The 15,883-nt window shown below is 39.1% G+C and overlaps 2 protein-coding genes across 2 annotated transcripts; both read left to right on the forward strand.

Moving 5' to 3' along the window:
* The first annotated feature begins 1,507 nt into the window (after positions 1-1,507).
* On the forward strand, positions 1,508-3,253 carry LOC17881424 (arogenate dehydratase 5, chloroplastic). The gene has a single exon (XM_006289650.2). The coding sequence runs from the start codon at positions 1,644-1,646 to the stop codon at positions 2,925-2,927; it is 1,284 nt and encodes a 427-aa protein (XP_006289712.1). The 5' UTR covers positions 1,508-1,643; the 3' UTR covers positions 2,928-3,253.
* Positions 3,254-6,587: 3,334 nt separating this feature from the next.
* On the forward strand, positions 6,588-11,143 carry LOC17882066 (protein TIC 100). The gene is given in 12 exon segments (XM_006287044.2): positions 6,588-7,312; positions 7,761-7,832; positions 7,954-8,043; positions 8,130-8,303; positions 8,509-8,599; positions 8,793-8,855; positions 8,948-9,014; positions 9,261-9,364; positions 9,443-9,569; positions 9,657-10,417; positions 10,508-10,632; positions 10,634-11,143. Coding segments are annotated over 12 exon segments (2,601 nt in total). The 5' UTR covers positions 6,588-6,671; the 3' UTR covers positions 10,920-11,143.
* The last annotated feature ends 4,740 nt before the right edge of the window (positions 11,144-15,883 follow it).

The following is a 15,883-nucleotide window of genomic DNA, read 5'->3' on the forward strand; positions in this document are numbered from 1 at the left end:
TAAAATTACACCAAAATATATACTATAACAAAGTAACACCTATATTAAAATCAAGAAATTTACCATGTGGTGGTATATTTGGTAAATACAACAACGTATATATAATATCGTAATATTTATATTAACTAAAAAGAATCATATCACTAAACTAATTAACTCATTTCAATGATTAGTTATAAAAAAATGAATATGCGGTATACCACGGGGTAAATTCTAACTTCGTATGTATATATAAAGTATAAACTATAACGGTTGAAGTTTTATATAAAAGATACGCATAAATTACTAGACCTGTGGTGTACCACGGGGTAAAATCTAGTTGAGGTTATATTATTCATTATCTTATGTGTATTATGCTTTAGTTCTAAAACATCCAAAATAGAAAACCGAAAGTCTTCTAAGGTTCATTCGAAAGATCACATGATTAGATTTACACTATTGTTGGGTGTAAAAATAATATGCATCAAAGAGTGTTTAGAATAAATACTTAACTAATTGAACTTCCAGAAATAGTAGTATATGTTTAAAATACATCAATTTATATTAAATATACATATAACGAGTTTTAGTCAAGTAGTTAACGACTAAACCTCAGGAATTTTTCCACAAAAGTTTGATTCTAGCAAAAGACTATAGATTTGTATGGTCAGCTCTTATCGACCCAATGATATGTATGTATCTAAATTTAGGAAAAAGGAAAAGATATCCAAATACATATGGAGCGAAATGAAATGCACCTATAGTTTTTGTGTCTTCAAACTCTTGAAGTTACATTATAAATATCATTTGGATTTTTTTTTCTTTTCAAAACCATGTAGGATTAGATTAGTATATCAAAATGATTACTATTTTCATTCTAAACTCATATGCAATGAATCCTATTACGTGGCCAAATAGAGGATAGAAAATGGTGATCCATAATTCCCATATATGATAAAACTCGATCTTTACCTTTAACCAGAAGAAAAAAAAAAAAAAATTCAACCAATAAATGTACCACCACATGGTTCCTTGAGACTAATCCACATATCCATCCATACACATGATCTCTATTTAAAAATATTCCATTTAAGTTACTTTGTATTAGTAATCTTGTTTTTGAGGATAACATTTTGTAACCAATATAGAAAACTTGGAAACATAACAAAATCTCGAATGAAACGTTGGCATTCGATTCTGAAGACCACAAGTGCAAAGCTGCCACATGTACTCCTATCTCGTTATCCATATTACTCTGCTAATTTCGTATTATTTTAATTGTCAAAGATCTTCACTCCATAATTAGCAGCAACAAATCTTTCATAAGCCTCCACTGGTTTAACACGTACCGAGCAATTCACCAAATTCTTTTTTTTTTCCTAACAAAGCTACTGTATTCAAATTAATACTACAAAACAACTTTATAAATTATAAAATTAAAAACACAAATAAAAATGTGGTAGGTGAATGATTTGACGGATTTACCCTTGAATACACGTTAAAGACTTAGTATATAAATCCTTACCTTGTCTACCATTATCTCTCAGCTTGCAAGTTCTCTCTCTCTCAGATATTGAACTACAAGCTTCTTTGTACTGTACTTTTAAATACGCCGCCGTTTTTATATTTCATTGTTTTATTTTTATTTCTCGACTCGAAGAATCATGCAAACCATTTCGCCTGCGTTCTCGTGTGATCTCAAATCCGTAATTCAACCGAATCTAACGGCTAAAAACGCGCGTTACTCCCACGTAAATGGAAAACGCGTGTCTGTTCGTTGCGGTTACAGGTCCGAGTCGTTTAGTTTCCCTAACGGTGTTGGTTCGAGCCGAGCTGATTGGCAAAGCTCGTGCGCTATCTTAGCCAGCAAAGTAGTCTCGGCTGAGAACTCAAGCTCCATGGCCGATCAAGTCGCCGTCGTTAACGGGCACAGCAACGGCTCCGTCGATCTTAGCCTTGTCCCGTCGCAAAACGGAAAGCCTGGATTGGTTCAGCCGTTAACTATCACAGATCTATCTCCGGCGCCGTCTCACGGATCCACTCTCCGTGTAGCTTATCAAGGAGTTCCCGGCGCGTATTCCGAAGCGGCCGCCGGAAAAGCTTACCCGAACTCAGAAGCTATCCCGTGTGATCAGTTCGACGTTGCGTTTCAGGCGGTGGAGCTTTGGATCGCCGATCGTGCCGTTCTACCTGTTGAGAACTCACTCGGTGGTTCGATTCATAGAAATTACGATCTCCTCCTCCGTCACCGTCTCCACATCGTCGGAGAAGTTCAGATCCCGGTTCATCACTGTCTCCTCGCACTCCCCGGAGTCCGTGCGGATTGCATCACGCGAGTGATTTCTCATCCTCAAGCTCTGGCTCAGACGGAAGGATCGCTCAACAAACTCACCCCAAAAGCCGCGATCGAGGCGTTTCACGACACAGCCGCGGCGGCGGAATACATCGCGGCGAACAACCTCCACGACACGGCTGCGGTAGCTAGCGCAAGAGCAGCTGACCTCTACGGGCTCCAGATCCTCGCCGACGGGATCCAAGACTACGCGGGGAACGTCACGCGCTTCCTCATGCTAGCGCGTGATCCGATCATCCCACGCACGGATCGGCCGTTTAAAACGAGCATTGTTTTCGCGGCTCAGGAGCATAAAGGAACTAGCGTTTTGTTCAAAGTGCTTTCCGCGTTCGCGTTTCGAAACATCAGCCTCACGAAGATAGAGTCGCGGCCGCACCATAACTGCCCGCTCAGAGTCGTAGGGGACGAAAACGTCGGAACGTCGAAGCATTTCGAGTACACGTTCTACGTGGATTTCGAAGCCTCGATGGCGGAGGCGCGTGCGCAAAACGCGTTAGCGGAGGTGCAGGAGTACACGTCATTCCTCAGGGTGCTGGGAAGTTACCCAATGGATATGACGCCATGGTCCACGTTACCCCCTAGCGAAGACGTATGACAATTATCATATATATATAATTGATCTCATAATTTATAATAACATTATGATAAAAATTTATCATAATTTATTTATATATATATATATATATATATATATGTATACTTGGGGAACTAAATTAGAATTTGTAGAACTCGTTTTGCATGTGGAGTGGGAGAGAATAATATTAGTTTTTTAATTTCTAAACCCACTCAAACCAATGTGTGTTGTATATGTAATTATGTATCTTGCTACTGTTGGAACGAGACTGGTTTGTAGTTTTGTTTCTGATGATTTTATTACAATTGAATATATTTCCTTAAGCTAAAGCACAGCTTTTCATTATTGAATGTAATGTTTAGTATACATATCATAGTAATTTCATGAAGACTCAAGTATGTATAACGATGTATACAAAGAAATCTCACACAGTCACACAATATAAACATTTTCATGTCCAATGCCATGCTTAAGACGTAAATCATCTCTCTCTCGTCAGCATTTATATGAAATTCGTAGATGGTTATTGTGTATATATAAAGAAAACAAATCATATGTATATTATACATGTGCGGTTTTTATTTTGGTCATCTTCCCAAAAACGTTTGGTTGTCTTAATAGTTTAGAAATCTTAGTATTTGTCATTTCATTACCTTTGTAAAGGAATATATTAGCAGAATCAATGAATTAAATAATCGTTGAAGCTCATCTTCTTCTCTAGAACAGCCGCGTTAACCAACAAAACAAGAAAAAAGACTTTCAGATTCTAGAGTGTGATTAAAGTACAAGTCAATTAAAACAAGTTAATTATAAGTACAAGTTAAAGTCAAACTTAACGTCTGAACACAAAATTAGTTCAGTTTGATGTTTCTTGCTTTGAAACAAAAGGTATATATAGTCATCATCCATTCGGTCGTGTACTATGTCCCAAATTGCCAACAATTCCGATATATTTTAATAAAGTTCTCAACTATATTCAGGAAATTCAGTTTGAGGTTGCCAAAGAATTGGGCATATAATTTCTAAGAAACTTACTGTTTAATTAGTATTTTATATAACACGTATGACTTCACTATTTATATGTTCCCACCTTTGTGTTTTAGGGGTTGAAACTTGTTTGCATGCCAACACAGTTTTAGGCATATTACGTTGCCCTATATGCTCTTAACATTAGGCCATGCATGATTCCAAATTGCGATATACATGAATGATTCACGAGCAATGAATTTTTATTTATTTTATTTTTTACCTCAATGGTGTACGTTTTAGATCTTGCGTGGTGTCTTAATATCGTACATTTGTAAAGTACTTTCCACCATATACTAGTTAATTAATGTTTAACTTGTTAATGAGAAATCAAATTTGCCTACTAAAAAGTAACCAATAAATAATTAATTCAAAAGAGAGAGTAGTAGTACTCTTGCCCTGGTCATAGCCACAACGATTCACGAATGACGAAACTGATTTGAGCATTTGAGCGGGTCCATATGATGGCTATCGAGATGATGGGAATCATGTCATGGCCTATATATATTACAATCATAAGCACTAATGATATACTGTTTGAAACGTAGTTAAATCTATATGTCATTATGTGGGACAAATAAAATGACGCTCTAATCATGTCACTTGACCGTATAAAGGGTTTGGTGGGAAAGAGAAGTGGTCGGGAGTGACATATCAATCGAAACTTCGTCTTGTATTCATTTTTGGGGATTGATTACACTTTTGTTTCTTTGTCTTTTGTTCTAATTATAAGTAGCATTTTAGGTTTGATAGTACATATGTTTAAGCTTAGATATCGATTTTCAACCACAACCCGAACTTAGAGGAAAGAGATGTCACATCTGTGTGTAAGTAAAATATAGTGCTCGATAATTTAATAAACATCATTACTTAGTTATATAATTTGAAACCAATCACTTCATTAATGTACGTCTAATCCATCGTCATGATCACAGCAGACAAAGATGATTAAAACACTTCCATTATGAAAATAATATACTGATATAATTAATGATAGAAATGGGGTTGATTAAGAGAAATGGCGAAATCAGGAGTGGGGTGGTAGGTGGGAGAAAGAGAGAGATCGAGCACACTGTGGTAGTTGGTGAGTGTGGGGGAGCCTTATACTTACTTAGGATTTGCCGACTTCTTTAGATTCCGGTTTAGGTTTAGCTTTTTTTTTTTTTTTTTTGGGTTTTGGTTCCGGTTATATAAGTCACACAGTTCTTAGTGATTGATTGAGCAAAACAAACTCGTTATGTAATAATATTCTCTTTGTGGTCCAAGAAATGCATAAGATTTTAACGAAGTGTATATATTGAATGTTCCTTGTGCAAATTGCAAGGCCAGGTCAATCACCATTTGCAAGTTACATATTATGAAGACGTCTACCTCAATCAATTTTCTAATAACTAATATTTCTCATTGTTTCATCAAATTGAAAGTGAAGTGATCGTTGAAAATATATATAAAAGTTTTCTTATTGTGGTGTAGTTTTGTTTTGAAACAGCATTTTCCACTCCACTTGAGAAATCTCGAACCTATTCAGTAGTATTCATGATAGGTCATATATCTCTGTGGCACATTTGGGGATGGACCAATTAGTAGCATCAAGTCAAAAAAAAAAAGGTTTACGTACACCACTCTAAAGCACACTGATATTGAATCATTTGTGTGTCGTGTGTGTGTTTTTTTTTCATCTGCAAATACTGAATTATGTTATTAATACATTACCTAAAAATATGTTATAGGCTTATTGGTTGGTGAATTGGATTCGATATTGCTCAAAGTATCATCAGTGTAACGCATTGGTGGTTCTGTTTCAACTCTACTACGTATTTTGTTGAGAGATCCATGCAAAGTTAAATTTTATCAGACTTGAAACAGCCCATGTTCTTCCAAGTAATGCTCGGCCCATATACCTCAAACTATTGACGTGGTGATAATTCAAATTGAAAGAGAAAATATTATAGAAAATATGTAACATTTGGGTGAACAAAAAAAAAAAATGTAACTTTTTGTCCCAAAAAAAGAAAAAAAGAAAGAAGAAACTTGTAACTTGAAGAGGTTGAATTTTGACGTAAAATCAAATTAGCAAACCATGAAACTGACATATAATATGTTTTTAGATTAATAAAAGTATCTTAAACCATTATCTAAAAGTTCTTAAAGTTACTAAATTATCACAAAACCATAATTATTAAGTTTGATTTTCATTTTCGTATTGTTGATAAAAAGAAAATTTTTCTATTTATCTAATTTACAAATACTTTACATGTAGAAAATTTGAATATTGAAATTAGTTTTTCTAGTTTCAATGATAATTTAGGTTTAAAAAAAAAAAAACAAATCTACAAATTTTTCTAAAATTTCACCAATTCCTCAAGTTTACAAATGATGTAACATTTTTTTATTTCCTCAAGAATTCCACAAAGTATGTTACTATTTCAGTTTTAAATTAAGCACTCAAACCATTGTAATAACTTTTTTTTTTTTTTTTAAGTTCACATTTTAGTAAGAAGAAACATGAAAAAAGAACTTTAAAGATCAATGGATTTAGTAGTACTCGAACAAAATTATACTGCCGAAATGTAAAAGAACCAAAACATCGGGGAGAAATATAAATTATCTGCAAATGTTTTTGTTTCAGTGCTCGTTCCCCAAAAGTCCAAAACCTCACCCTCTCACGCTTATCTATCTGTTCAACACTCTTCACCTATCCACTTCCTCTCCGCTCCTCCTTTATCACTCCCTTCCCTCATGGCTAACGACGAACTCACTGAGTCACAGCAACAAGAAGACCCGACTCAACAATTACCCAATGCGGACGAAGAGAATGGCTCAGACTCCGACTCTGACTCGTCATCCCAATCCTCCGGCGACGATTTCTACATCTCCGAGTCCGAGAACGAAGCAGAAGGAGACATCGACATCCTCAACTATGTACGGCCAAGCGACATACCTCCCGACCCAAACGCCAACCCAGAAACCAACATTCGCCGGTTCAATCGCGTGCTCGACGGCAAGCGGGTGAAGCGTTTGCAGGAAGAAGAAGAGGATAAATACACTTTCTATGAGGATCTTTTCGATTTCCCTAGAGACCCAGAACGGTGGAAGGAGCAAGATCTTCGGGAGATTTGGGCTGATGGTCCATTGGAGATGACTAAACCTGGGTGGGATCCTGCTTGGGCTGATGAAGATGATTGGGATGTTGTTAACGATGAGATTCAAGAAGGTCGAGATCCTGGGATTCAACCTTTTTATGTTCCCTATAGGAAACCTTATCCAGCCATTCCAGATAACCATTATGATATTGAGAATGCTAAAGGTGTTGTTGAAGAGCTTGATAGGATTGAAGAGTTTCTTCAATGGGTCAGCTATATTTTCCCTGATGGAAGCTCGTAATACCCCACATTCCTCTTTTTGACTTTTTTTTTTTTTGTTTCTGTGAATTTGGTTTTCAAAGCTATGACTTTTGGGTTTATATGTTTTGATTCATTTGATGTTTATTTTCGTCTGATTCAGCTGAAAGCAATACGTGTTGTGCTACTGAGAAGGTTTTGGTACCATGATATAATCTCTAGAGCTAGTGACTTTCTTCGTTTGTTGTGTACTATAAGCTGCAGATTGACTTTTCATGCAGTTTGGTTTGAAACTTTTTGTTCTAAGTAGAGTTTCAAATCTAGCAATTGAAGGACAGGCTGAATGATAGGGTATTAGAAACTTTCTTGCTACTAAGTTTTCAACATCTTCTTCCTCTGTTTGGGTAGCTTTTGTGATGTATACTTTCATCTTGATTTAGAAGCTTCGTATCTCACTATTTCCACTCTCTGCTTTTTTGGCCAAAAGGTACGAAGGCACAGTCTGGGATGACTTGGCTCAAGGCAAAGGTGTTTATATTGCTGAAAATGGGCTTGTAAGGTGATATTTCTGTTTTTTAGATTTACTTGTTTTTTTGTTTCTCTTGTAAAATGTTTTACATTGGTTTTCAATGACCTAAGATATCTTTTATTTTCTGGTGGATATTTATTGAAATCTTTAGGTATGAGGGTGAATGGCTTCAGAATGACATGGAAGGTCATGGGGTCGTCGAAGTTGATATTCCTGATATTGAGCCCATGCCAGGTTCCAAGTAAGATTACCGTTCCTATTAATCCTCCCAAGGGAATCTCTGGACATAGTCATTTGAATAGGATATGGTTCTTTCTGTTTACGTAGGCTTGAAGCTAAGATGCGTGCAGAAGGAAGGATTATCAAGAGAGATTATATGAATCCGGAAGACAGAAAGTGGCTGGAAATGGATGTTGAGGACAGTGTTGCACTTACTGATGGAAATTACCAAGTTCCTTTCTATGAAAATGAAGAGTGGGTCACGCAGTTTGGCGAGAAACCGTGAGTCTGCAATGATAAGTTTAAGTTCCTTACTAGATGGCAGTGATTTTAGTGGTCCGGTTTAATATTTAATTTATTGACCTCACTAAATATATTGGTGGACTAGGCGATAATTTGAACTAAATAAGAAGCTGAAAAATGTTATTTTTGTATTCTCTCTCTTTTCCTTATTCATACATTGTATGTTATATGGTTTTCATATCAGGGAGAAAGGTCGGTATCGCTATGCTGGTCAATGGAAGCACAGTCGAATGCATGGGTGTGGTGTCTATGAAGTTAATGAACGCATCCTATATGTGAGTAGTAAGAAAAATCGGTTGTTTACATCATAGTTCTATCTAATCTTGTTAATCCTAAAATAGGTTATATATTTGGTATTCTTCGTATGAATTTTATGATGGTTTAGGTAAAAATGTTTCCACCAAGAAACATTTTCTTTAATCAATATTCATATTTCTGACACTAGTTCACATCTTAATGGGTATGCAGGGTAGATTCTACTTTGGGCAGCTATTGGAGGAGGAACATGGCTGTACCGTAGATATTTGTGCGGTAGTTAATTTTTCTGCTCTCGATGATACATGTAACTTATTGGAAAGAAAGAGGAAGGAATGATAAATATACTGATGTGAAAACATTTTCAGCTGCATTCTGGTTTGGCGGAGGTTGCTGCAGCTAAGGCTCGAATGTTTGTAAACAAACCTGATGGAAGTATTACCCCTCTTCCTTACTGCTGCTATGTTTGTTTTATGTATTAAGTATAAGCCATGACATAGACCAGTGCAGGACCCTCTTTAATAATCATCATTCTGTTTCGACTATATGTCTTGCCTTTTTATCAAGCAGTGTCCAGCTTATGAGAAAAGTGGAAAAAAACTGGTCATTTTTCAGTACAGTGTTAATTTAGTTGGGAGCTCACAGTGTTTTTTGTTTGTTTGTTTGTTTTTCTTTATGCAGTGATTAGGGAAGAGAGGGGGCCATATGGTGATCCCCAACATCCATATTTCTATGAAGAAGAAGATGTGTGGATGGCGCCAGGTTTCATTAACCAATTTTATGAAGTGAGTCATTTTCTTATCAAGCTTTTCGAGTTAGTTCTCTGGCCAGAAAGTTGATATAAGAATCTGTATTTTTGGTAGGTCCCTGAGTTTTGGGAAACCTACGTAGATGAGGTGGATCAAGAAAGAGAAATGTGGTTGAACTCTTTTTACAAAGCTCCTTTGAGGCTACCAATGCCTGCTGAGCTCGAACATTGGTGGGAAAATGGTAATGACTCATACAGATTCTGGTCTTACATGAATGAATATTTCGATGTTCTATTGAATTTCTCTGTTTATTTTCTTTTTTGATCAGTGGAGGTGACACCGGAGTTTGTCTTACTGAACAAAGAACCTGAACCTGATCCTAAAGATCCTTCTAAACTTGTCCAAACGGAGGACCCTGTTATTTTGCATACTCCAACAGGTCGGATAATCAACTATGTTGAAGATGAAAAGCATGGCATTCGTCTATTTTGGCAACCTCCTCTAGAGGAAGGGGAAGAAGTGGATCCTTCAAAAGTTGAGTTTTTGCCACTTGGTTTTGATGAGTTTTATGGGAAAGAAGTGCCAGTGATTAAGGAACACCCAGTAAAAAGATTCATACTTGGAATTGAGAAATCGGTGAAGCCAATGCTTGACGGATTAGAGAAATGGACAGAAGAGAAAAAGAAAGCAAATGAAGAGAGAAAGGAGATGATACAGAAGGAGCTTGAGTTAGTAGAGGCTGAGATTTGCTTAGAGGAAGCTATAGAGGATATGGATGAAGAATTGAAGCAGAAGGAACAAGAAGAGGAAAAGAAAACTGAAATGGGTTTGACTGAAGAGGATGAAGATGTTTTTGTCCCGGTTCAGAAAGAAGAGAAAGTTGTCATTGCCAAAGAGAAGAAACAGGAAGAGAAATACAAAGATGAGGATGATGAGGAAGAGGATGATGATGAAGATGACGATGATGATGATGATGATGATGATGATGATCTTGGGCCATCAAGTTTTGGATCTGCAGACAAGGGAAGAAGGAACTCTCCTTTTTCTTCATCCTCGTTGTCTTTTGCTTCATGTACCCTCTTTCCCGCGGTAATACTCTCTCGCAATTATTTTTTCAGCATAATAACAGTTTGTCTCGATTAGAAGAAGTTTGTATTGATATTATGTAAAACTTGGCAGGTGCAATCAAGACTAGAAAGATCGTTTCTAGCGTGGAAGCAACATCGAGCAGAACCATCAAAAGTGAAACCAGGAATCATCAAAGGTGCAGAGAACACATCAGCTTCAATCCATTTTCCTCCATTGCCAAGAACAATCCGGATTGAAGATGGGTAAGTCATCAAACCGAGGTTTTATCCAGAGAAGCAATGGAAGCACAAGATCTCAGTCTCAGTTAATGTCTCTCTCACGGCTACTATCTTGCAATGCATCATTATCATCTCCTCCTCCTCCTGATAGCAGCTCCGGTGAAGACCTCAGAGATTCCGAAATCTGGAAAACACCGGATGGGGAAATGAGCGCGGTTTTGTCGCTGCAAATCCATACAAAATGTTCGGATTTGTTTGCAGAGACTCCTCCAGTCTTGTCTTGAGGTCTTTCTTCTTCTGTAGCTTTAGCTCGAGTTTCTTGTGTAAACCTTTCCGGCTTTTCTTCTTTGGTGGTGTCTGTGTGGACAAATCATTTGAATTTTTGTTGTAATTTGTCGTTTTTGAATTATGTTGTATCGTCTTTTTTTTTTTTTCCCATAAGTTTTTTTTCCTTTTATATATAACAAGTGTTGCAAGAGTTACAACAGTGGAAGCTTCCACTTACACATCTCGATCCTTTCTAAACTTACAACCATGGATTATATCTAACACATCCATTTTCTAGACTACAACGGTTTTATTCCAAACTTAAGTTATGCTTTAAACTAAGATTTCAGACCATATTGAACATCTTGGATATGCAGTTTCCAAAAAGAATTCAGATCATATCCACTTATTCAAGCCCTTGGCTGCATTCCTTGAAACTAAGCAGCATGCCCAAAAAGTGTTGACAGAATCAGTAGTGTCAAAGCTTTAACGTTTCTTTGGAGGTTTCAGAATCCCTCCCTTACTATGCTCCTGAACCTTTTGCTTTTGCTTCGTTTGTACTGCCTCATTCTTCCTAACTTCTGAGATTTTGCGCTTTTGAGATTCCTCCATTTCATTGCTCTTTACAGTTTCTCCTTCTTCATGCCTCCTTGAACATTCTCCAACCTCAAACTTCCTTGAAACTCGTGAATTGATCTCATACTCAGTTGTTGGAGTAATGTTAGATCCAGATGAAGCTTGATTTCTTCTCCAAGGAGCCTGTGGAATTGGAACAGCAAAATTTTGCAACTTTCCATCACTTGAAGGATGAAAATACGGACTTGCTGCTGCAATTTCATTTGAATTATGTTGTATCGTCTAATAAATATTTACCAAAACTATTAAAGAAAATGAAAAGATTACTAGTCAAAAAGTTTTTCTCTCTGGAACGATGGCGGCGGAAAGGCTCTAGGGTTCATCCCAACAATGAGATGGTCTCCTTTGGTGAAGTTTTGGGGTTACTTGCTGGTTATTACTACGGGTAGATCTACGGATCTTTGGTTTTATGGAGAAGGTTGGAAGGATCGAGGGATACTTGATTTAATTTTGGGATCTCAGGAGATGGTTCCGGGTGTTACGGGAGAAAAAGATCCGAGATTTGGGAATTCTAATCCAATCTTTGGCCATAAAGGGGGATCGATGATGAAGAATATATGTTTAAGGCACATCCGTTTATTATGGTATGTTGGAGGTGGAAGGCAAAGGCGATTTCAACTGATTGTGGATTTTATCATGGTCAAAGATTTTGGCGACTCAATATCAGCGATTTATGGTGATTTGGGGTTGATTGCGAACAAATTAAGGAATGATTTACAGTGGGGGAGTAATCGGCTTCTCCGAAGGTATAAAGAGGTCCATTACTGGTTTCCTTGTTCATCACATTACATTATTGGTTCTTATCGAGATTGCTTATCCTTCTCTTTTCTCGGTGCTTGTTTTTCGTTGCTTTCTGAGGCTATGTCGCAGAGTACTTTGGTGAAGGGTGGTGGTTCTGGCAAGAAGCCGGTGGAGATGGTGATGAAACGGAAGATAAAATCCCGATGTTCGACAACTCCGAGTTAATCAAAGGGTATTCCAAAACCGTCATTGGGAGGTGCATGAACCCGAGAATGCAAGACATGAAGACCCTGCTCTTCATGTTTCCGCGTATCTGGCAATTGGAAGGCAAGGTGGTGGGCGCTGATCTTGGTCTTGGGCGATTTCAGTTTGACTTTGAAGATGCTGGGGACATTGAGGAAGTGATCAAAATGGAGCCTTTTCATTTTGATCAGTGGATGGTGGCGTTGGTTAAGTGGGAGCCATCCGTTGATCCGGCGTATCCATCAGCGATTACTTTTTGGATCAGAGTACTTGGAGTTCCACTCCAATATTGGGCTGATCCCACATTCAGGGGCATTGGTGATGATCTTGGTTTCGTACATGAAGTGGATATTGATGGGGGCAGGGTGAAGGTGACTGTGGATGGTTTTAAACCTCTATGCTTTGAAACGGAACTTGTGTTTGGGACTGGTGAGGAAATTTTGGTGACACTGCGGTATGAGAAACTTCATGGGTATTGTCGATTATGCTTCAGCCTTTGCCACGATGCAGAGCATTGTGGTTCTGTGGGTTCAGAGAGTTCTCGGGCATCTGCTGAGGAAGATGGTGAGCGACGCAATCATAGCTACAGAGGTGCACTAGCAAGTGACCGCAGACGGGGCTCTGACCATACTGCTACGCAGAAGGGACCGCAAAAAGACAATGGGGGTGGTGATGATTCAAAGGGTGTAAGGAATACTCAAACGGGTGGTCACCATCGGTCCAGATCTGGGTATTATCATGGTGAATCGTCTTATCGGTCACGGCGTTCTCATGGTAGTGGGAAGGCTTTGGAGCAGAAGAAAGGTGATCACATGGCTGATACTTCGGGTGGCTCTGGTACAGAAGCTAAGGAGCATACTGAGGACGCAACAAAGCCGAAACGCGCCCAAAAATCTCTCTTTCAAGAGGTTGTTGCTGAGGAATCTGGTTTGGTTGGGTCGCTATCACACATGGAGCCAACTGCGAGTACTGTGGAAACTGGTTTTTCTGATAAGGAAAAAGTGGGGCTGAACGAGCTTGGGGAAACAGAGCATGTTCAGATGACAGAGGAGCTCGAGAGGATTCAGTCATTCCTGTTATCTGACGAATCTTCTCTGCACACGGATGTGGAAATGGTGTCACTAGCGGAGCATGTTGATGAGCCGACTCATGGGGTGGAGGACATGCTTCCAGATGGTGATGAGGTGGGTCTCGAAGTGGAAGACGAAGAACTAGTCGTTGGTGCTGAAGAGGCAATTGGGTTTTTAACTTTTGATGGGCCTTCGCCAGATGGGCCTGGCATCATCACGGTAGGAGATTCAAGTGGGTCTGGCCAAGATGGGCCTCTGCTGCTGGAGATAACTGCTGAGAGGGGCATTCCTGTTGGGCCTCCCTTAGATGGGCCTGTTGGGGGTGAAGAGGGCCTCGGTGACGGAAACTTCACCACCCGGGATGTGGCTGGACTGGAGAGGGGCCGGCGTGGCCGACCAGGCACGGTAGCGGGAGCGAGTTCTAAAAAGCGCCTTGCGCAGCTCATTACTTCTCCCCGCAAACGTTCTGCACCAAAGAGCACGGTGCCGCCCGGTGATGGCAATAACCCGAGACCACGAGATGCGGATAAGGGAGGTCAAGGTGGGCCTAAACCGCCTAAGCCCAACGGAAATAAATGAAGATTCTGAGTTGGAATTGCCAAGGATTGGGGAATAAGGCAACTATTGGGTATCTTAGGGATTTGTGGAATAGCCATAGACCCGACTTTTTATTTCTCTCGGAGACAAAACAATTGTCCCCTTTTTTAGAAAAATTTCAAGCTCATTTTGGTTATGATGATTTGGTTACGGTTGATCCTATTGGTTGTAGTGGGGGTTTGGCCCTATTTTTTAATAATAATATTAATAAAGTTGCCATTTTATTTAAATCTAATCGTTTAATAGATGTGGAAACGGTATATAAAGGGAAAACGATTCATTTAACTTTTGTTTATGGAGATCCGGTTCCTAAAAAGCGCGAAATGGTATGGGAGCGGTTAACACGGATTGGTCTAAATCGGTCAACTCCTTGGTTTGTGGTTGGCGATTTTAATGAACTCACGGGCAATCATGAGAAGAGAGGGGGGAAGTTGAGACATGCCTCTACCTTCTTAGACTTCAATGCTTTAATTCGAAATTGTGGTTTCTTAGAGTTTCCTTTTATTGGGGATTGGCTTTCATGGCGGGGGTGGCGGGATAAGAAGCCAATTAGATGTCGGTTAGATAGGGCACTCGGTAATGAGGATTGGCACGAAGTGTTCCCGAAGACTTTAGTGGAATATTTACCGATGATTGGGTCGGATCATAAACCCGTTTTAGCTTCTATTGAGGAGAAACTGGCAAGAGGGAGGCACGGGTTTATATTTGATAAAAGATGGATAGGTAAAGAGGGTATCATGGAAGCAATCGGTGAAGGCTGGAACGAGGTATCGAACCAGGGATCAGGGATGTTTATGAATAAAGTCATCAGCTGTAGACGGGCTATTTCACAATGGCGTCGGGAACAGAAGCCGTTTGGAAGGGAAACTATTGAAGATTTAAAAACTAAATTAGAGGCTGCTCAAAGGGATGATGCAAGCTTGCCCTCGGAAATTTATGAACTATCAAAACGGTTACGCGAGGCATATGAGGACGAAGAGGTATATTGGCAACAAAAAAGCAGGAACAGCTGGATGCGTGTTGGTGATAAGAACTCCAAATTTTTCCACGCACAAACAAAACAACGCCGGGAAAGAAATCGGATTATTGGCTTATATGATACTAATAACACTTGGGTGACAGAATCTCCGGCCATCTGTCGGGTAGCTGTAACTTATTTTGCGGATCTCTTTCAAACCACCTCTCCACAGATTTTAGAGGAAGGTTTACAAGAGATCAATGCCATTATTACGGACGATATAAACCAGGTATTGACGGCAGAAGCTACAGAAAAGGAGATTCATGATGCTCTTTTCATGATGTCTCCGGATAAAGCTCCGGGACCAGACGGGATGACGGCTTTGTTTTTTCAGAAGGCTTGGCGAACGATCAAGGCGGATTTGGTTTATATGGTCAATGCTTTTCTGACGACAGGAGTGTTTGATAAAAGGCTAAACCAGACTAATATTTGTTTGATACCAAAGGTGGATAGGCCCATCAGGATGACAGAATTACGACCAATCAGTTTGTGTAATGTGAGCTATAAAATTATTTCTAAAGTTCTTTGCCAACGGCTGAAAAAGGTCCTCCCAGGGTTAATTTCAGAGACGCAGTCTGCATTTGTTACGGGGCGTCTGATTTCGGATAATATATTGATTGCACAAGAGATGTTTCATGGTCTTCGGACTAACCCCTCTTGCAAAAGCAAGTTTGTG

Source organism: Capsella rubella, unplaced genomic scaffold, assembly GCF_000375325.1.
Source record: "Capsella rubella cultivar Monte Gargano unplaced genomic scaffold, Caprub1_0 scaffold_6, whole genome shotgun sequence".
In the NCBI taxonomy this organism is placed as follows: Eukaryota; Viridiplantae; Streptophyta; class Magnoliopsida; order Brassicales; family Brassicaceae; genus Capsella; species Capsella rubella.